General features: G+C 36.0%; 1 protein-coding gene across 13 annotated transcripts in view; it reads right to left on the reverse strand.

The window, feature by feature from the left end:
* Grik2 (glutamate receptor, ionotropic, kainate 2 (beta 2)) overlaps positions 1-17,171 on the reverse strand; it is a 696,482-nt gene that overhangs the window by 132,192 nt on the left and 547,119 nt on the right. For all 13 annotated transcript variants that reach the window (XR_001779464.2, XR_003948597.1, NM_001111268.3 and 10 more), the window contains one exon: positions 14,708-14,925. Coding sequence is in view for 11 of the 13 variants with exons in the window: in NM_001111268.3 (NP_001104738.2) it covers positions 14,708-14,925 (218 nt within the window). In the remaining 2 variants the exon portion in view is untranslated. The remainder of the gene's footprint in view (positions 1-14,707; positions 14,926-17,171) is intronic.

Below are 17,171 nucleotides of genomic sequence, written 5' to 3' on the forward strand. Positions count from 1 at the left end.
AAAAGAGGAAAAAACATACAAACAGGTGATGGAAATGAACAAAACCATACTAGACCTAAAAAGGGAAGTAGAAACAATAAAGAAAACTCAAAGTGAGGCAACACTGGAGATAGAAACCCTAGGAAAGAATACTGGAACCATAGATTTGAGCATCAGCAACAGAATACAAGAGATGGAAGAGAGAATCTCAGGTGCAGAAGATTCCATAGAGAACATCGGCACAAAATCAAAGAAAATGGAAAATGCAAAAAGATCCTAACTCAAAATATCCAGGAAATCCAGGACACAATGAGAAGACCAAACCTACGGATAATAGGAGTGGATGAGAATGAAGATTTTCAACTCAAAGGACCAGCAAACATCTTCAACAAAATTATTGAAGAAATCTTCCCAAATATAAAGAAAGAGATACCTATGAACATACAAGAAGCCTACAGAACTCCAAATAGACTGGACCAGAAAAGAAATTCCTCCCGACACATAATAATCAGAACAACAAATGCACTAAATAAAGATAGAATACTAAAAGCGGTAAGGGAAAAAGGTCAAGTAACATACAAAGGCAAGCCTATCAGAATTACACCAGATTTTTCACCAGAGACTATGAAAGCCAGAAGAGCCTGGACAGATGTTATACAGACACTAAGAGAACACAAATTCCAGCCCAGGCTACTATACCCAGCCAAACTCTCAATTACCATAGATGGAGAAACCAAAGTATTCCACGACAAAACCAAATTCTCACATTATCTCTCCACGAATCCAGCCCTTCAAAGGTTAATAACAGAAAAAAAAACAATACAAGAACGGGAACAATGCCCTAGAAAAAACAAGAAGGTAATCCCTCAACAAACCTAAAAGAAGACAGCCACAAGAACAGAATGCCAACTTTAACAACAAAAATAACAGGAAGCAATAATTACTTTTCCTTAATATCTCTTAACATCAATGGTCTCAACTCCCCAATAAAAAGACATAGACTAACAAACTGGCTACACAAACAAGACCCAACATTTTGCTGTTTACAGGAGACACATCTCAGAGAAAAAGATAGACACTACCTCAGAATAAAAGGCTGGAAAACAATTTTCCAAGCAAATGGTATGAAGAAACAAGCTGGAGTAGCCATCCTAATATCTGATAAGATTGACTTCCAACCCAAAGTCATCAAAAAAGACAAGGAGGGGCACTTTGTTCTCATCAAAGGTAAAATCCTCCAAGAGAAACTCTCAATTCTGAATATCTATGCGCCAAATACAAGGGCAGCCACATTCATTAAAGAAACTTTAGTAAAGCTCAAAGCACACATTGCACCTCACACAATAATAGTGGGAGACTTCAACACACCACTTTCACCAATGGACAGATCATGGAAACAGAAACTAAACAGGGACACACTGAAACTAACAGAAGTGATGAAACAAATGGATCTGACAGATATCTACAGAACATTTTATCCTAAAACAAAAGGATATACCTTCTTCTCAGCACCTCATGGTACCTTCTCCAAAACTGACCACATAATAGGTCACAAAACAGGCCTCAACAGATTCAAAAATATTGAAATTGTCCCATGTATCCTATCAGATCACCATGCACTAAGGCTGATCTTAAATAACAAAAAAAAATAACAGAAAGCCAACACTCACGTGGAAACTGAACAACACTCTTCTCAATGATACCTTGGTCAAGGAAGGAATAAAGAAAGAAATTAAAGACTTTTTAGAGTTTAATGAAAATGAAGCCACAACGTACCCAAACCTTTGGGACACAATGAAAGCATTTCTAAGAGGGAAACTCATAGCTCTGAGTGCCTCCATGAAGAAACGGGAGAGAGCACATACTAGCAGCTTGACAACACATCTAAAAGCTCTAGAAAAAAAGGAAGCAAATTCACCCAAGAGGAGTAGACGGCAGGAAATAATCAAACTCAGGGGTGAAATCAACCAAGTGGAAACAAGAAGAACTATTCAAAGAATTAACCAAACGAGGAGTTGGTTCTTTGAGAAAATCAACAAGATAGATAAACCCTTAGCTAGACTCACTAGAGGGCACAGAGACAAAATCCTAATTAACAAAATCAGAACTGAAAAGGGAGACATAACAACAGATCCTGAAGAAATCCAAAACACCATCAGATCCTTCTACAAAAGGCTATACTCAACAAAACTGGAAAACCTGGACGAAATGGACAAATTTCTGGACAGATACCAGGTACCAAAGTTGAATCAGGATCAAGTTGACCTTCTAAACAGTCCCATATCCCCTAAAGAAATAGAAGCAGTTATAAATAGTCTCACAGCCAAAAAAAGCCCAGGACCAGACGGGTTTAGTGCAAAGTTCTATCAGACCTTCAAAGAAGATCTAATTCCAGTTCTGCACAAACTTTTTCACAAGATAGAAGTAGAAAGTACTCTACCCAACTCATTTTATGAAGCCACTATTACTCTGATACCTAAACCACAGAAAGATCCAACAAAGATAGAGAATTTCAGACCAATTTCTCTTATGAATATCGATGCAAAAATCCTCAATAAAATTCTCGCTAACCGAATCCAAGAACACATTAAAGCAATCATCCATCCTGACCAAGTAGGCTTTATTCCAGGAATGCAGGGATGGTTTAATATACGAAAATCCATCAATGTAATCCACTATATAAACAAACTCAAAGACAAAAACCACATGATCATCTCGTTGGATGCAGAAAAAGCATTTGACAAGATCCAACACCCATTCATGATAAAAGTTCTGGAAAGATCAGGAATTCAAGGCCCATACCTAAACATGATAAAAGCAATCTACAGCAAACCAGTAGCCAACATCAAAGTAAATGGAGAGAAGCTGGAAGCAATCCCACTAAAATCAGGGACTAGACAAGGCTGCCCACTTTCTCCCTACCTTTTCAACATAGTACTTGAAGTATTAGCCAGAGCAATTCGACAACAAAAGGAGATCAAGGGGATACAAATTGGAAAGGAGGAAGTCAAAATATCACTTTTTGCAGATGATATGATAGTATATATAAGTGACCCTAAAAATTCCACCAGAGAACTCCTAAACCTGATAAACAGCTTCGGTGAAGTAGCTGGATATAAAATTAACTCATACAAGTCAATGGCCTTTCTCTACACAAAGAATAAACAGGCTGAGAAAGAAATTAGGGAAACAACACCCTTCTCAATAGTCACAAATAATATAAAATATCTCGGCGTGACTCTAACTAAGGAAGTGAAAGATCTGTATGATAAAAACTTCAAGTCTCTGAAGAAAGAAATTAAAGAAGATCTCAGAAGATGGAAAGATCTCCCATGCTCATGGATTGGCAGGATCAATATTGTAAAAATGGCTATCTTGCCAAAAGCAATCTACAGATTCAATGCAATCCCCATCAAAATTCCAACTCAATTCTTCAACTAATTAGAAGGAGCAATTTGCAAATTCATCTGGAATAACAAAAAACCTAGGATAGCAACAAGTCTTCTCAAGGATAAAAGAACCTCTGGTGGAATCACCATGCCTGACCTAAAGCTTTACTACAGAGCAATTGTGATAAAAACTGCATGGTACTGGTATGGAGACAGACAAGTAGACCAATGGAATAGAATTGAAGACCCAGAAATGAACCCACACACCTATGGTCACTTGATCTTCGACAAGGGAGCTAAAACCATCCAGTGGAAGAAAGACAGCATTTTCAACAAATGGTGCTGGCACAACTGGTTGTTATCATGTAGAAGAATGCGAATCGATCCATACTTATCTCCTTGTACTAAGGTCAAATCTAAATGGATCAAAGAACTTCACATAAAACCAGAGACACTGAAACTTGTAGAGGAGAAAGTGGGGAAAAGCCTTGAAGATATAGGCACAGGGGAAAAATTCCTGAACAGAACAGCAATGGCTTGTGCTGTAAGATCGAGAATTGACAAATGGGACCTAATGAAACTCCAAAGTTTCTGCAAGGCAAAAGACACCGTCAATAAGACAAAGAGACCACCAACAGATTGGGAAAGGATCTTTACCTATCCTAAATCAGATAGGGGACTAATATCCAACATATATAAAGAACTCAAGAAGGTGGACTTCAGAAAATCAAACAACCCCATTAAAAAATGGGGCTCAGAACTGAACAAAGAATTCTCACCTGAGGAATACCGAATGGCAGAGAAGCACCTGAAAAAATGTTCAACATCCTTAATCATCAGGGAAATGCAAATCAAAACAACCCTGAGATTCCACCTCACACCAGTCAGAATGGCTAAGATCAAAAATTCAGGTGACAGCAGATGCTGGTGAGGATGTGGAGAAAGAGGAACACTCCTCCATTGTTGGTGGGATTGCAGGCTTGTACAACCACTCTGGAAATCCGTCTGGCGGTTCCTCAGAAAATTGGACATAGTACTACTGGAGGATCCAGCAATACCTCTCCTGGGCATATATCCAGAAGATGCCCCAACTGGTAAGAAGGACACATGCTCCACCATGTTCATAGCAGCCTTATTTATAATAGCCAGAAGCTGGAATGAACCCAGATGTCCCTCAACAGAGGAATGGATACAGAAAATCTGGTACATCTACACAATGGAGTACTACTCAGCTATTAAAAAGAATGAATTTATGAAATTCCTAGCCAAATGGATGGACCTGGAGGGCATCATCCTGAGTGAGGTAACACATTCACAAAGGAACTCACACAATATGTACTCACTGATAAGTGGATATTAGCCCAAAACCTAGGATACCCAAGATATAAGATACAATTTCCTAAACACATGAAACTCAAGAAAAATGAAGACTGAAGTGTGGACACTATGCCCCTCCTTAGAAGTGGGAACAAAACACCCTTGGAAGGAGTTACAGAGACAAAGTTTGGAGCTGAGATGAAAGGATGGACCATGTAGAGACTGCCTTATCCAGGGATCCACCCCATAATCAGCTTCCAAACGCTGACACCATTGCATACACTAGCAAGATTTTATCGAAAGGACCCAGATGTAGCTGTCTCTTGTGAGACTATGCCGGGGCCTAGCAAACACAGAAGTGGATGCCCACAGTCAGCTAATGGATGGATTACAGGGCTCCCAATGGATGAGCTAGAGAAAGTAGCCAAGGAGCTAAAGGGATCTGCAACCCTATAGGTGGATCAACATTATGAACTAACCAGTACCCCGGAGCTCTTGACTCTAGCTGCATATGTATCAAAAGATGGCCTAGTTGGCCATCACTGGAAAGAGAGGCCCATTGGACACACAAACTTTATATGCCCCAGAACAGGGGAACACCAGGGCCAAAAAGGGGGAGTGGGCGGGTAGGGGAGTGGGGGTGGGTGGGTATGGGGGACTTTTGGTATAGCATTGGAAATGTAAATGAGCTAAATACCTAATAAAAAATGGAAAGAAAAAAAAAGAGAAAAAAAAAACTAAAAAAATAAAAAAAAATAATATTATTGCAAAAATAGCTAGTATAAAACAAATGTTGACACATTACTGATGACGTTCACTGCAATACAAGTGTAACTGACTGGAATCATTACGCTCCTATTCCATTACTGTGTCTGAGCAGTACTTTGGCAAAAAGAGAAGTCCCAGGCAATGTATTTTGATGGATAATTTATTGAACATTAGAATGAAAATATTGGGTAAGCTCAAGGAGGAGGAAGAGGAGAAGGAAAAGATGAGAATGAGGAAAAGGAAGGAGGAAGATGAGGAAAGGAAGAGAGGAAGAAAAGACAAGAGGGTAAGGAGAAGTAGGAGAAGAAGAGAAAGGAGTAGGAGGACAGAGGAGGAGAAGAAAAGAAGAAGAAGCAAAGAAGGAAGAGGAGGAGAGAAAGGGAGGAAGACAACTTCTAGTCTAAAGCTAAGGAAAATTTCTCTAAAATAAAGGAAGAATAAATATGGCTTAGGAAATAAGGAGACTACAGTTAAACAGGGTTGCTAAGGCAGGACTATGAAAAAAGTTCTTTAGACATTGAAGAAATATAAAAGTGAGCGTGTAACCATTGTGAGAAGAATGGATAGAAGATAAAAAAAAAAAGCCACACTTCAGGGTGCTTTGTAAACCTGACGGGATGCTAAATTCTTATGTTAAAGCACATGGGGCATGACCATTTTAAAGAACTTGAAGTCACTTTAGTAACAATGTAGGAAATAATAGAGACAAAACTGGGAAACTGAGCGTTAAGATATAACTGTGAAAGATGGTTCAGAAATGACTCGGTTTTGACTGGAAAAGCAGCAATAAAGTTGATTCATAGCAGATAGAAGGGGCAGGCTTTGGTGAGTGCTTGGAGGTGTATGAAATCTGTTTATATTGAATACATAATTTCCTGACACAAAGAACATGGTCAGTAAATATGTATTGAATGAAAATGTAATCTCTTATAATTAAACATCTATATCCTATTTAGAACATAAGATACATAGAGATACTATTAGTCACAGGCATCATAATAATTACTCCAGTACTAATATATATGAAATATTTCTATTAAATCAATTAATATTTCTCTTTATCAGAACTTTAGAGAAAACTCCCCAAAGATCTGCAGGGTATACCTTGATGAAGCATGATTTCAGAGTAATCTAGATATCTAGAAGAGTCTAAGAAAGTCATCTACAGATTTCTTTGTTTCACTTATATAATTTGTCCTTATTTATACACTAGAAATTAGAATAGTGAAGGACTATATGAGGCAAATACCATCTAATATTTTTAACCATGCATATATATTACTTAATTGTCTGTGAATAAAAAATGCTATTTGACATACTTTATCAGTAAATGTGGCAAAGTCAGAAATTTCAGAAAGGCCAAACTTAAAGAATCCATGAAATGGAATGTCGAGTCATATACAAGATCATTCTAAATTCTGAATTTTAAGTTCTTCTTATAACCAAGTAATGTGTGTATATAATATCTCTTGAGACTGCTACAAAGTGTTTTTTATGCCATCCTTGCTTAGTAAAGTTTTATTCAATAGTTAAAATTTACATAATTAGAAATGACCTGTTTGTCATTCCAACTGGGCCTGCAAGAGTCAGATAGAAGTATAGCAATTAGTGAGAGAATCGGGAATTTAACTCAGTCTCTCTGGTTCTACAATTATAGGCTCTTGCACTATCTTCTATTAGTAACAACTATTTGAAATATAATTGTACTATATTTTAAAGAAAACTCCATGACAAAAATTTGTCTTTTAAATATACTGAGAGCACTGATATCTTTTGATATCGTCATTGTCAGATTCACATATTATAGTAGTAAATGTGGCTAGGTCAGAAATTGAGAAAGGCTGAATTTTAAAAGTCTGTGAAGTTTGTAATCCAAAGTCATGGATTTGACATAAACAAGGTTATTTTCAAACAGCTTTGTGAAAACCAAGAAATTGTTTTAAAAAATAACGTACCTCTCCAAAGAGGCTAGATAACGAAAGGGTTGTGGCTAATTTTCTGATTCTCCCACATATCTATATATTTATTCTCTTATTCTTTATACTGGTAGAGAAAAGAATGAACTGTTGCTTAGTAACTGTGCATAATTTTTAGCTCTGGTGTACAGTTTTAATTCTACTATACAAATTATCATCTTTTTTTTTAAGAGTGCTTACCCTCTGAGCCTTCATTTTCATGTAAAATGTGTATTATCAAAGCTACTTAACAGCATTTTTGAAGGGTTCAAATGAATGATGAACTTACTTTTCATTGTACTTATTATTATTTTTTTTCTCATTGTTTTTCTTTTTTTTCCATTTTTATTAGGTATTTAGCTCATTTACATTTCCAATGCTATACCAAAAGTCCCCATACCACCCCCCCACTCCCCTACCCACCCACTCCCCCTTTTTGGCCCTGGCATTCCCCTGTACTGGGGCATATAAAGTTTGCAAGTCCAATGGGCCTCTCTTTGCAGTGATGGCCGACTAGGTCATCTTTTGATACATATGCAGCTGGAGACAAGAGCTCCGGGTTACTGCTTAGTTCATATTGTTGTTCCACCTATAGGGTTGCAGTTCCCTTTAGTTCCTTGGGTGCTTTCTCTAGTTCCTCCATTGGGGGCCCTGTGGTCCATTCAATAGCTGACTGTGAGCATCCACTTCTGTGTTTGCTAGGCCCTGGCATAGTCTCACAAGAGACAGCTATATCTGGGTCCTTTCAGCAAAATCTTGCTAGTGTATGCAATGGTGTCAGCGTTTGGAAGCTGATCATGAGATGGATCTCCGGATATGGCAATCACTAGATGGTCCATCCTTTCGTCACACTTCCAAAATTTGTCTCTGTAACTCCTTCCATGGGTGTTTTGTTTCCTATTCTAAGAAGGGTACTACTCAGCTATTAAAAAGAATGAATTTATGAAATTCCTAGCCAAATGGATGGACCTGGAGGGCATCATCCTGAGTGAGGTAACCCAATCACAAAGGAACTCTCACAATATGTACTGACTGATAAGTGGATATTAGCCCAGAAACTTAGGATACCCAAGATATAAGATATAATTTGCTAAAAACATTAAACCCAAGAGAACGAAGACCAAAGTGTGGACAAATTATCATCTTTTAAGAAACAGCTTTAATTTAATTTTGATGCTTTTGGATAACATCCGCAAACTCTCACCCTCTTCATTATCTAACTACCAATCCTTATATTTGGTGATATGCCACAGTTATAAACAATGATAATGGAATTGCTGCCATTGCTATGAGAGAAAGTGTGTGCCATTTAATGACTGTGGAAGGAAAGACTGGGAACACTTTTTTTTTGGCCAAAATCCACAGGAGCTCAATGAGCAAAAGCGACATTGTCATTGGATATGGCATTAACCTCTGCTGTAGAGCCCCAACACTGCCTGTGTCTCCACAGCACCAAAAACTTACCCACATAGCTAGAAGTTTTAAGGTGTCTCCTCTTGCTTGATCTAACAAAACTATAGTATTTTAAAACAGGTCTCTGAAACTGAGCGTTTCAGCACAATCAGAGAGCAGTAGGTGTTAAATTAGGACTAATATGATTGAAATTCCTTAAAAATCAATACTTCTTAGAATAATATATTATTTTTGTATCCAAAATCTTAATTTTTAAAAAGTAAAAATAATACTCTATATAACTAGCCCACAGTTCCTGGTTGGTTGTAGAGGGACAAAAGATCATGGGCTACTCTGACTTCTCTGTTGTTAGGTTTTTGTTTTGTTTTTTCCCTTAAGATTTTTTATTAGGTATTTTCTTTATTTACATTTCAAATGTTATCCCCTTTCCTAGTTTCCCCTCCGAAAGTCCCTATCCCCTTTCACTTCCCCCTGCTCCCCAACCCACCCACTCCCATTCCTGGTTCTGGCATTCACCTATACTGGGGCATAGAGCCTTCACAGGACCAAGGACCTCTCTCCTGCAAGGCTCTTCCAGTGCTTGGCTAATACAGAAGTGGATGCTCACAGTCATCCATTGGACGGAGCACAAGGTCCCCAATGAAGGAGCCAGAGAAAAACCCACGGAGCTGAAGGGGTCTGAAGCCCCATAGGAGGAACATCCATATGAACTAACCAGTACTCCCGAGCTCCTTGGGACTAAACCACCAATCAAACACATGTGGTTTGAGCTTCTGCAGGTCTAGTGCATATTGTCATAATCACTGAATTCACATGTACTGTGTCTGTGAACACTGTCTCTTTGAAGTCATCCACCAACCCTGGCTCTTAGACTTTTTCTTTCTTTCTTTCTTTCTTTCTTTCTTTCTTTCTTTCTTTCTTTCTTTCTTTCTTTCTTCCTTTTTCAAATTTTTATTAGATATTTACTTCATTTACATTTCAAATGCTATCACACACACACACACACACACACACACACACACACACACACAAAACAGCAACAACAACAACAAAAACCTTCTAATTCTATCATTCAGGAAGGTTGGTGACACAAAGTTTTACCCCTAGCTGAAAATCTATTGACATATGATTGACCTTGGGAGAAAGAAAGTCTTTAATGTTGTTTTATGCTCCAAGGATGGTTCCAAGCAGAGAAGTATTCAACCACCACAAACTGGACTTAATGGGTTTACTTTAAAAAAAATAAATAAAAATTAAAAAAAAGAAAAAAGAAAAAGAAAACACATGGTGGAACTTGTGGCTCTAGATATATATGAAGCAGAGGATGGCCTAGATGGTCATCAATGGAAGGAGAGGCCCTTGGTCCTGTTGCTAGGTTTTAAGACAAGCATACTATGACTAGTATATTGATAAAGTTTAAGAAGCCAAACATGAAATTGAAATTAGAATATTTAAAGCATTTAAAAATATCTAAAATAAAATCTTCATGGCTCCTCTAAGCTATATTGTCTTCTGATTTTAACATTAAGAATTCAACATGTGATACAGTTAGCAACATAAAGCAATTAATTGTTAGCTCTATAATTATTCCTGTATGGTTGTTATTGCTACTGGTATACATTACAGAAGATTTTTAGCTCTAAAGGATTTCAGTATTGTTGGAAATAGAAAAGTTGCTTTATGTCAATTTCTGGATGTAGAAGCGACATCCTTTTGTGAAAGTCCGACAAATAAAAGATGAAAGTTTGGGCAGCAAAGTCAGTGGCAAGGCAGAGTGAAGCTAGACAGACATGCCACAGTAGAAAACAAAAGAGGTCAGAAACAACAAAGAATTGAAGGGATAGCCATGAAAGGGAGTGAGTTCAAACAAGGAAAACAATATACGGAGACAAAGAGAATCATGTTTTTGAATAGTTTTGTGTTGTTCAATATGAGCTTTGTAGAAATGAATCGGGACTTTGAAACAAAAGTGTTTTATTTTTTTTTTTTTTTTTTTTTGACGCACTAGATAGTTTTTTTATTAGTTGAACCAAAAGAGAGAAGAAAAAAAAACCAAAGCATTAAACCTGCAAAATTGTAAGTCATTTCTGGTGTGATAAGCTTAACAATTTGCTCTGTTTTCTAAATAATGTTTATGATTTCTGCTTTACTGGTAGCATGCTAGCTCCCTACACTCACCATGCTATTCTGAGTTGCTTTAAATTTATTTTTGTATTATTTTTCAATAGCTTTGTTTCAGAAAATGTAGTCAGATATTCTAAATGCACATTCACTTTAGTGGATGGTCACTGATTTGTTTTACATATGAATGTATTTAAGCAGCTGGTCAGCTGTCTCCATATGTTACATATCAGAGTATTCAGCCAACCATGCATTGAAAATATCCATGGAATAAAAGTTGTTGTTTCTTGTCATTTGATGACACCTTCATTCCTGGACCCTCACACATAACAAACTCTGAGGGGTCAAGATACTGAGTGTTTACATGAAACCAACACTCATCCTCCTGTTTATGTGAATTCATCTGGATTACTTATAATAGGGATTCCATGTAAATTTTATACTAGTCTTGTTGCTCTGTGTTCTTGGAGTGATGTCAAGAAAAAGAAATGTATAAATGTTCAGTGTTGACAATATTTCTTCTTTCAAGGAAATAAATACAATATGATATGTGTACAAAGAAAAACGTGTGTGTGTAACTTAAAATAATGAAATAATATATGGTATGCCATACGTTATCACATAAAATAAATTACAGTGGATTTCTGGACCCAGGTGTTGTAGCTCGTCTGCTAAAATGAACAGTGTTTGAGAAAAGAAGCCTGGGAGGAAGGAACGGCTTCGTTAAGGGGTCACACATGTTGGGCATTTGATCTATATAATTAAACAACCTCAGCGCCAGGAGTTTCTTGTGCACAGGAATAATTAAGATTCACTACATTTCACTACCTACTAAGTACTTGATATTGACTACATATATTTAGCCACTTCTCCAACTGATGTTTGTGAGAAAATATTTCAAATTAAAGAATGATTTTATAATAAAATACTTTGTAATTCCATAAAATTAGAAAATTGATCAATTTTATTTGATGTAGCAGAAAAACTGCCATATTGAATTAAATGTTTAAGTGATATATGTTAAATAAATTTGAGTAATTAAACAATTTTTAATTAAACATAATGTATAAATCCAATATTTAAACTTGCAAATAAGTTCTGTGAAAAAATAAAAATTTAAAATTATATTTAGCTAGGTAATTGAAATGTAATTAGTATTTAGAAATTTAATTTTCTTTAGAATTATACTGTTCAAAGCTAGTACAATTTTATAATAATTTTTCAAGAAAAATTCATTCTTAGCATGCTATGGTTTAAGTCATAATGATATTATTGTGAATCCATAATGTTCCAGACAATGATTAGGGATATCTCTGGCCCTAATAGACTCTTGCAGCATGTTTGACAAAAGAATCTAATAACGTGGAACAATTTTTCAAATAAAATTTTATACTTTATATTAACTTTGGTTGCATATGAATGAATCATGAAGGCTCTTGACAGTACTTTCAAAATTTTCAATCTATAAAACACATACTTGATAAATTACAAAGCAAGGATAAAGGGCACTAAATACCTAAGTGGAATTCCTTATTTGTGGTGATATTTTCTGGTGAAAAAGCAGGAATTAAAAGATGAGGAAAAAATAACGAGTACTACGAGTTACTCTATGTTGCGAACACAACATAATTACACTGCCCACAGAAATGTGGCACAGGCTGTTCCTCAATACATCGCTGTGAAATCGATTAGACAAATATATAGATGATAAGAACTGACTCTTCCTTGAGGTATTATAATATACCTCATTTCAACTGAACCAAATGCTTGCATGGGAAGCACTGTTGCATGCAAGTATTCCATAGTATTCTATCCTTGAATAAGCATAGGATTTGGAATCTGCTGTTATTCATTTTTCATAAAAGAAATTACTTTTTCACTCAAAGATAAAATTTATTAAAAACCATTATCTTTTGGGAAGAATTCTCTTTACTATCAATTGGGAAATACACTATCAATTTTATTTTTAGTCTTTTTTCCATTTTTAGGTAGAGGTTTTTTTATATATAAAATTATAATTTAAGACAGCATTTTTGAAGTAACAAACACAGCTTTTATAAACTTCTGCTGATATAAATTAGAAATATTAAAGTATAAGAGATATGACAGTCCTCACAAGAGACTGTTGTATTTATAAATATGCTTTACTGTATTGCAAATGCCTCATACCATATCATTATTTCTTTGAATAATAAATAAAATGGTAGTGGTCCTCTGCTCTTTCTCCTGGGATGTCACTGCCTCCTTCTAGTGTCCAACCTCAGCTAGATTTTTTTGAGAGAGGTGATTGGCCAGACAGGAGTGGACAAATTCCAACAACCTGGTGATTTCATGCATTCAGGTTGTCACCATTTTGATGCCGGGCATATCTCAAGCAAATATCCTCTTACTTCTGTCTCCAGAACAGCTGGGATTTCAGCCATGCACTGCCATGGGCTTCTGTTTGTATAATTAACTTCCAAGTCCCACACATAAACCCTCAGTTGATGGTTGTTGGTATAATAAGTCTATACATGTCAGTGACAGGTGACTATGATATGGTTACCTTTGTATTTATTAACATTTTAAAAAAAATGTCTTTGAGTGCTGGGCGAGATGGCTCAGTGCAGTGCGTTCTGAACTTGGATCCCCAGCATGAACATAAAAGTTGCACTCAATGGCACACCTTTTTACCTGCTTATTGCAGGTAGGTGGAGACAGATGAGTCCTAAGGCTTCACCAACTAGTCAGCCTAGTTAAAACTGTAGCTCCAGTTTCAGTGAGAGACTGTCTGAAAAATAAGGTGTGCATGAGGTAGACCAGAAGGTGGGTAATGACTAGACTGTAAAAAATGAATGAATGAATAAATAAATAAATAAATAAAAGTAATAAAAAAAACCCAAAAACTGTTCTACAGAATAACAGCATTTAACTAACATTGCTTAATGAATGACTAAAGTAGCAAATGTAGAATTAATTGATCCAGAACTTTCAAAGCATCAATGAATAATATCAGTTATTTAATACATTGAGAGAGAGAGAGGGAAGGAAAAAAAACTAAACTAAAACATGGTAACTGAGCAGAGGGACAACGTGTCTAATCAAGCCAAACCAACTCATGACAGAAACTGTTAACACAGCAAAACAGAAAGGAATGCTCAGAACTTTCAAAGCTCCTCCCAACAGCATTAACCACCCACCTCAGCATATCAGTGGGCATCCTTCTCACAAGACACAAACCTAATACTTATCTGCCGGTACAGTAAGAAAAAAAAAAAGTGAGTAGGAAATAAAATCTACATTTGTATCTAATTACTATATTTTTTAAAAAATCGAAATGACCTATAGTAATAGAAATTGTGGGAAAATTAATATGGCTGAAATAACAATTAGGATACAAGTCAGCTGTGTTTCTAAAAAAACCCAGCAAAACAAAATTAGCATAAAAATTTAAGACATCACATTTGTTACAGCAACAAAAAATTAAAATTCTCTTAAAAGATTTAGAAAACTTCCTTGTAAAATATTACAAATGTCACTGAAAAGCTTTTTTTTTAATCTTGTAAAATATGCAGTAAACAGTATCAGAGCATTTGTACTTCTCACTGTTTCAAGTGTTGATAAGTTTAGATATGATGGGCAAATATTTAGCTGTACAACTATCTGTCTCTTAAATTACTGTTATTTATCCCATATAAATAATAGTACAACCGCATCCTTATATTTATAAATAAAAGGAAGCATTTGTGTTTTTGTAGTTAGGTTTCAGTGGCAAGTAAGGCTTACCTTGAAAAACGTCATGGTTGCGCCGTCCTCTACTGCTCCATATTCTATCTTGGTTTGCTTAGCTAAATCGTCAGCAGAGTCAATAGGCGACTCCATGCGTTCCACGGTCAGAAAGGCGGCTAGGTTAGCGGTATACGAAGAAATGATGATAAGTGTGAAAAACCACCAAATGCCTCCCACTATCCTGGTGGAGAGTGCTTTGGGCATGAGCTCAGAACCTAACAGAGAGTGGGGGAAAGGTGAAACGAATACAGACAGTTTGATCAGTAGTCAGACATGCTTTGTCATAGTGGAAGAACAGGATCACTGTCTAATAGAATTTAAGTCAAAGATTGACACACTGCTTCAGCAAACAAGCAACATTGCTCGGAAGAGCAGAGGCCAGTTATACTGCTATGCCACTTATGACACGGGATTAGCCTTACCTGAGAGGGTGCCATGTGACAATTAAAATATCAATGTGCAAAAAGTCTTAGAAACTTAACATTAGAATATCAGAGCACAAAACCTCTTTAGTTTATAAACCACATGCATATGTTACTATTTGATAATTTAAGTGGTTTTCAGAAGTAATTATTCAATGTAGACTCAGTGCAGTTTTTTTTTTAATAAGTTTACAAAAGGTCTTTTTTAAAGAACTCAAATATGTCTGCTTCATTATTTACCTTTGATTTCAGGTAAATAGCAAAGAAGCAATACTTCATTTAAAATAACAATATTGTATGGTAATAAAATATTTCATTTCATCACAGACTTTACAAAGTCTAATGTATTAGTCCTGTGCTTATCTTAAAATAAAGTAACATATTATTTACTTGTGTTTAAGTAAATATTTCTCATTCTGAAGGTTAGCCTCCATGAAGGCAATTAAGTGAGTAAATGGACACAAATTTATCTTTATACATGTACTACATAAATACATCACAGTTAGATGGCTGGAGTTGCCTGCCCATAATATTAAGAGGAGAATGGTATCTGAGAAATATTCTTTAGTTTCTATTATTATTAATTTTAGGTTATTTAGTGTATAAAATTTTTTAATGTGAATTTTTTTCTCTTATTTAAAGTTTAATTATTTGTAACTTTATATCAGAATATGGTATTCTTGTTTAAAGTATATAGTATATTCATATATATATTATATAATATATATTAAATAAAGTGCCATCCACTTTTAATCATTTTGAATCTATAATCAGAGAAGCATGATTATGAAGTGGTTAATATTTTATAGGGCTTGAGTAAAATGTAACCAAGGAAAGATGGACTCATTTTGCAGATGTGTTTTACAGTCTAATCTTTAATGGTAATTCTGTGCAGTGAGAGAATGCCTTTTTAGAAGTGATGAAAAGAAAAACAAATATTTCATGCTAACATTGAAAACATGTGCTATTATAACTGTCTTATATAAAATGGCCCATCTTACACTTCAGTTCATCTTACCCTAGCAATTTCAAAGATACAAAAATCTTAAAAGCAGACAGACTTGGGCATGAGAGCCAACTCCAGCTCCAGACTCTTGTCTACCACTCTGTAAAGGAAAAAAAGGGCAAAGCAAAGCAAAGCAAAACAAAACAAAACAAAACAGAAAGGTACCTTGCTGATGTAGTTGCTCCTAGTCCCTGCTAGATACACACTCAGATACTGAAACGCTAACACACCCAAGACGATCAGCAGCTTTGGCTGCATACTTCACTGTTTGTTTATTTAAAAATAAAACACCAACAAAGTCAAAGAGACTAGGAAATAAAAACATAGTGGATGGAGACATTTGACAAGGCTGTCCCAATTACCACAAGTTTGTATCTTACCCACAGACTGAAATTCAGCAGACACCTTCTAGGCTTGTCAATCAGAGCCTGGTTAGGGGCTGACTGTCATGTACTCAAGGCAACGTCATGTCCAGCACTATATCCCACTAATTCCTGGGGATCGGGGCATCAGCCAGATAGGATGGGTTCCTCTTTCATGTATCCACCAGCCGTGAAGTGAGGACATGGCCAAGCAAATGTATATCTGAATTTACCATTGCTTTAATCACTTAGCTTTATAGATGGTACAGATAGACATATAATTGCTATCACTAATAATCAAGTTCACCTTGCCAATGGGGACCAACTTTCAAAGATTTCCAAAAATTTTAGGAAATACAAATTCCAAAAAAGAATATTTTACTGCTCAAGTTCGTAGCTAAATTTAAAAGTGAACATTGCTATTATGGTCTAACCTTGATTGTGAAGATTAGTTACTGCAGACTCCTGAGGCTAACAGCAGATTACCTGAGTAGACTACACTACTCCACTCTATTTTTTACAAAGTGTATCCCTTCAGACCTGAGAGAACTCCAATGTTGTCAGCCCAATGAGGAAAGAAGCCCTTACCTTAGACCCCAAATGGAGGAAAGGCAAAATGCAACTATTGACTCTTCATCAGTTTTATTTAGGAAGGGATGCCAAAATATAGA

Source organism: Mus musculus, chromosome 10, assembly GCF_000001635.26.
Source record: "Mus musculus strain C57BL/6J chromosome 10, GRCm38.p6 C57BL/6J".
NCBI classification, from domain to species: domain Eukaryota; kingdom Metazoa; phylum Chordata; class Mammalia; order Rodentia; family Muridae; genus Mus; species Mus musculus.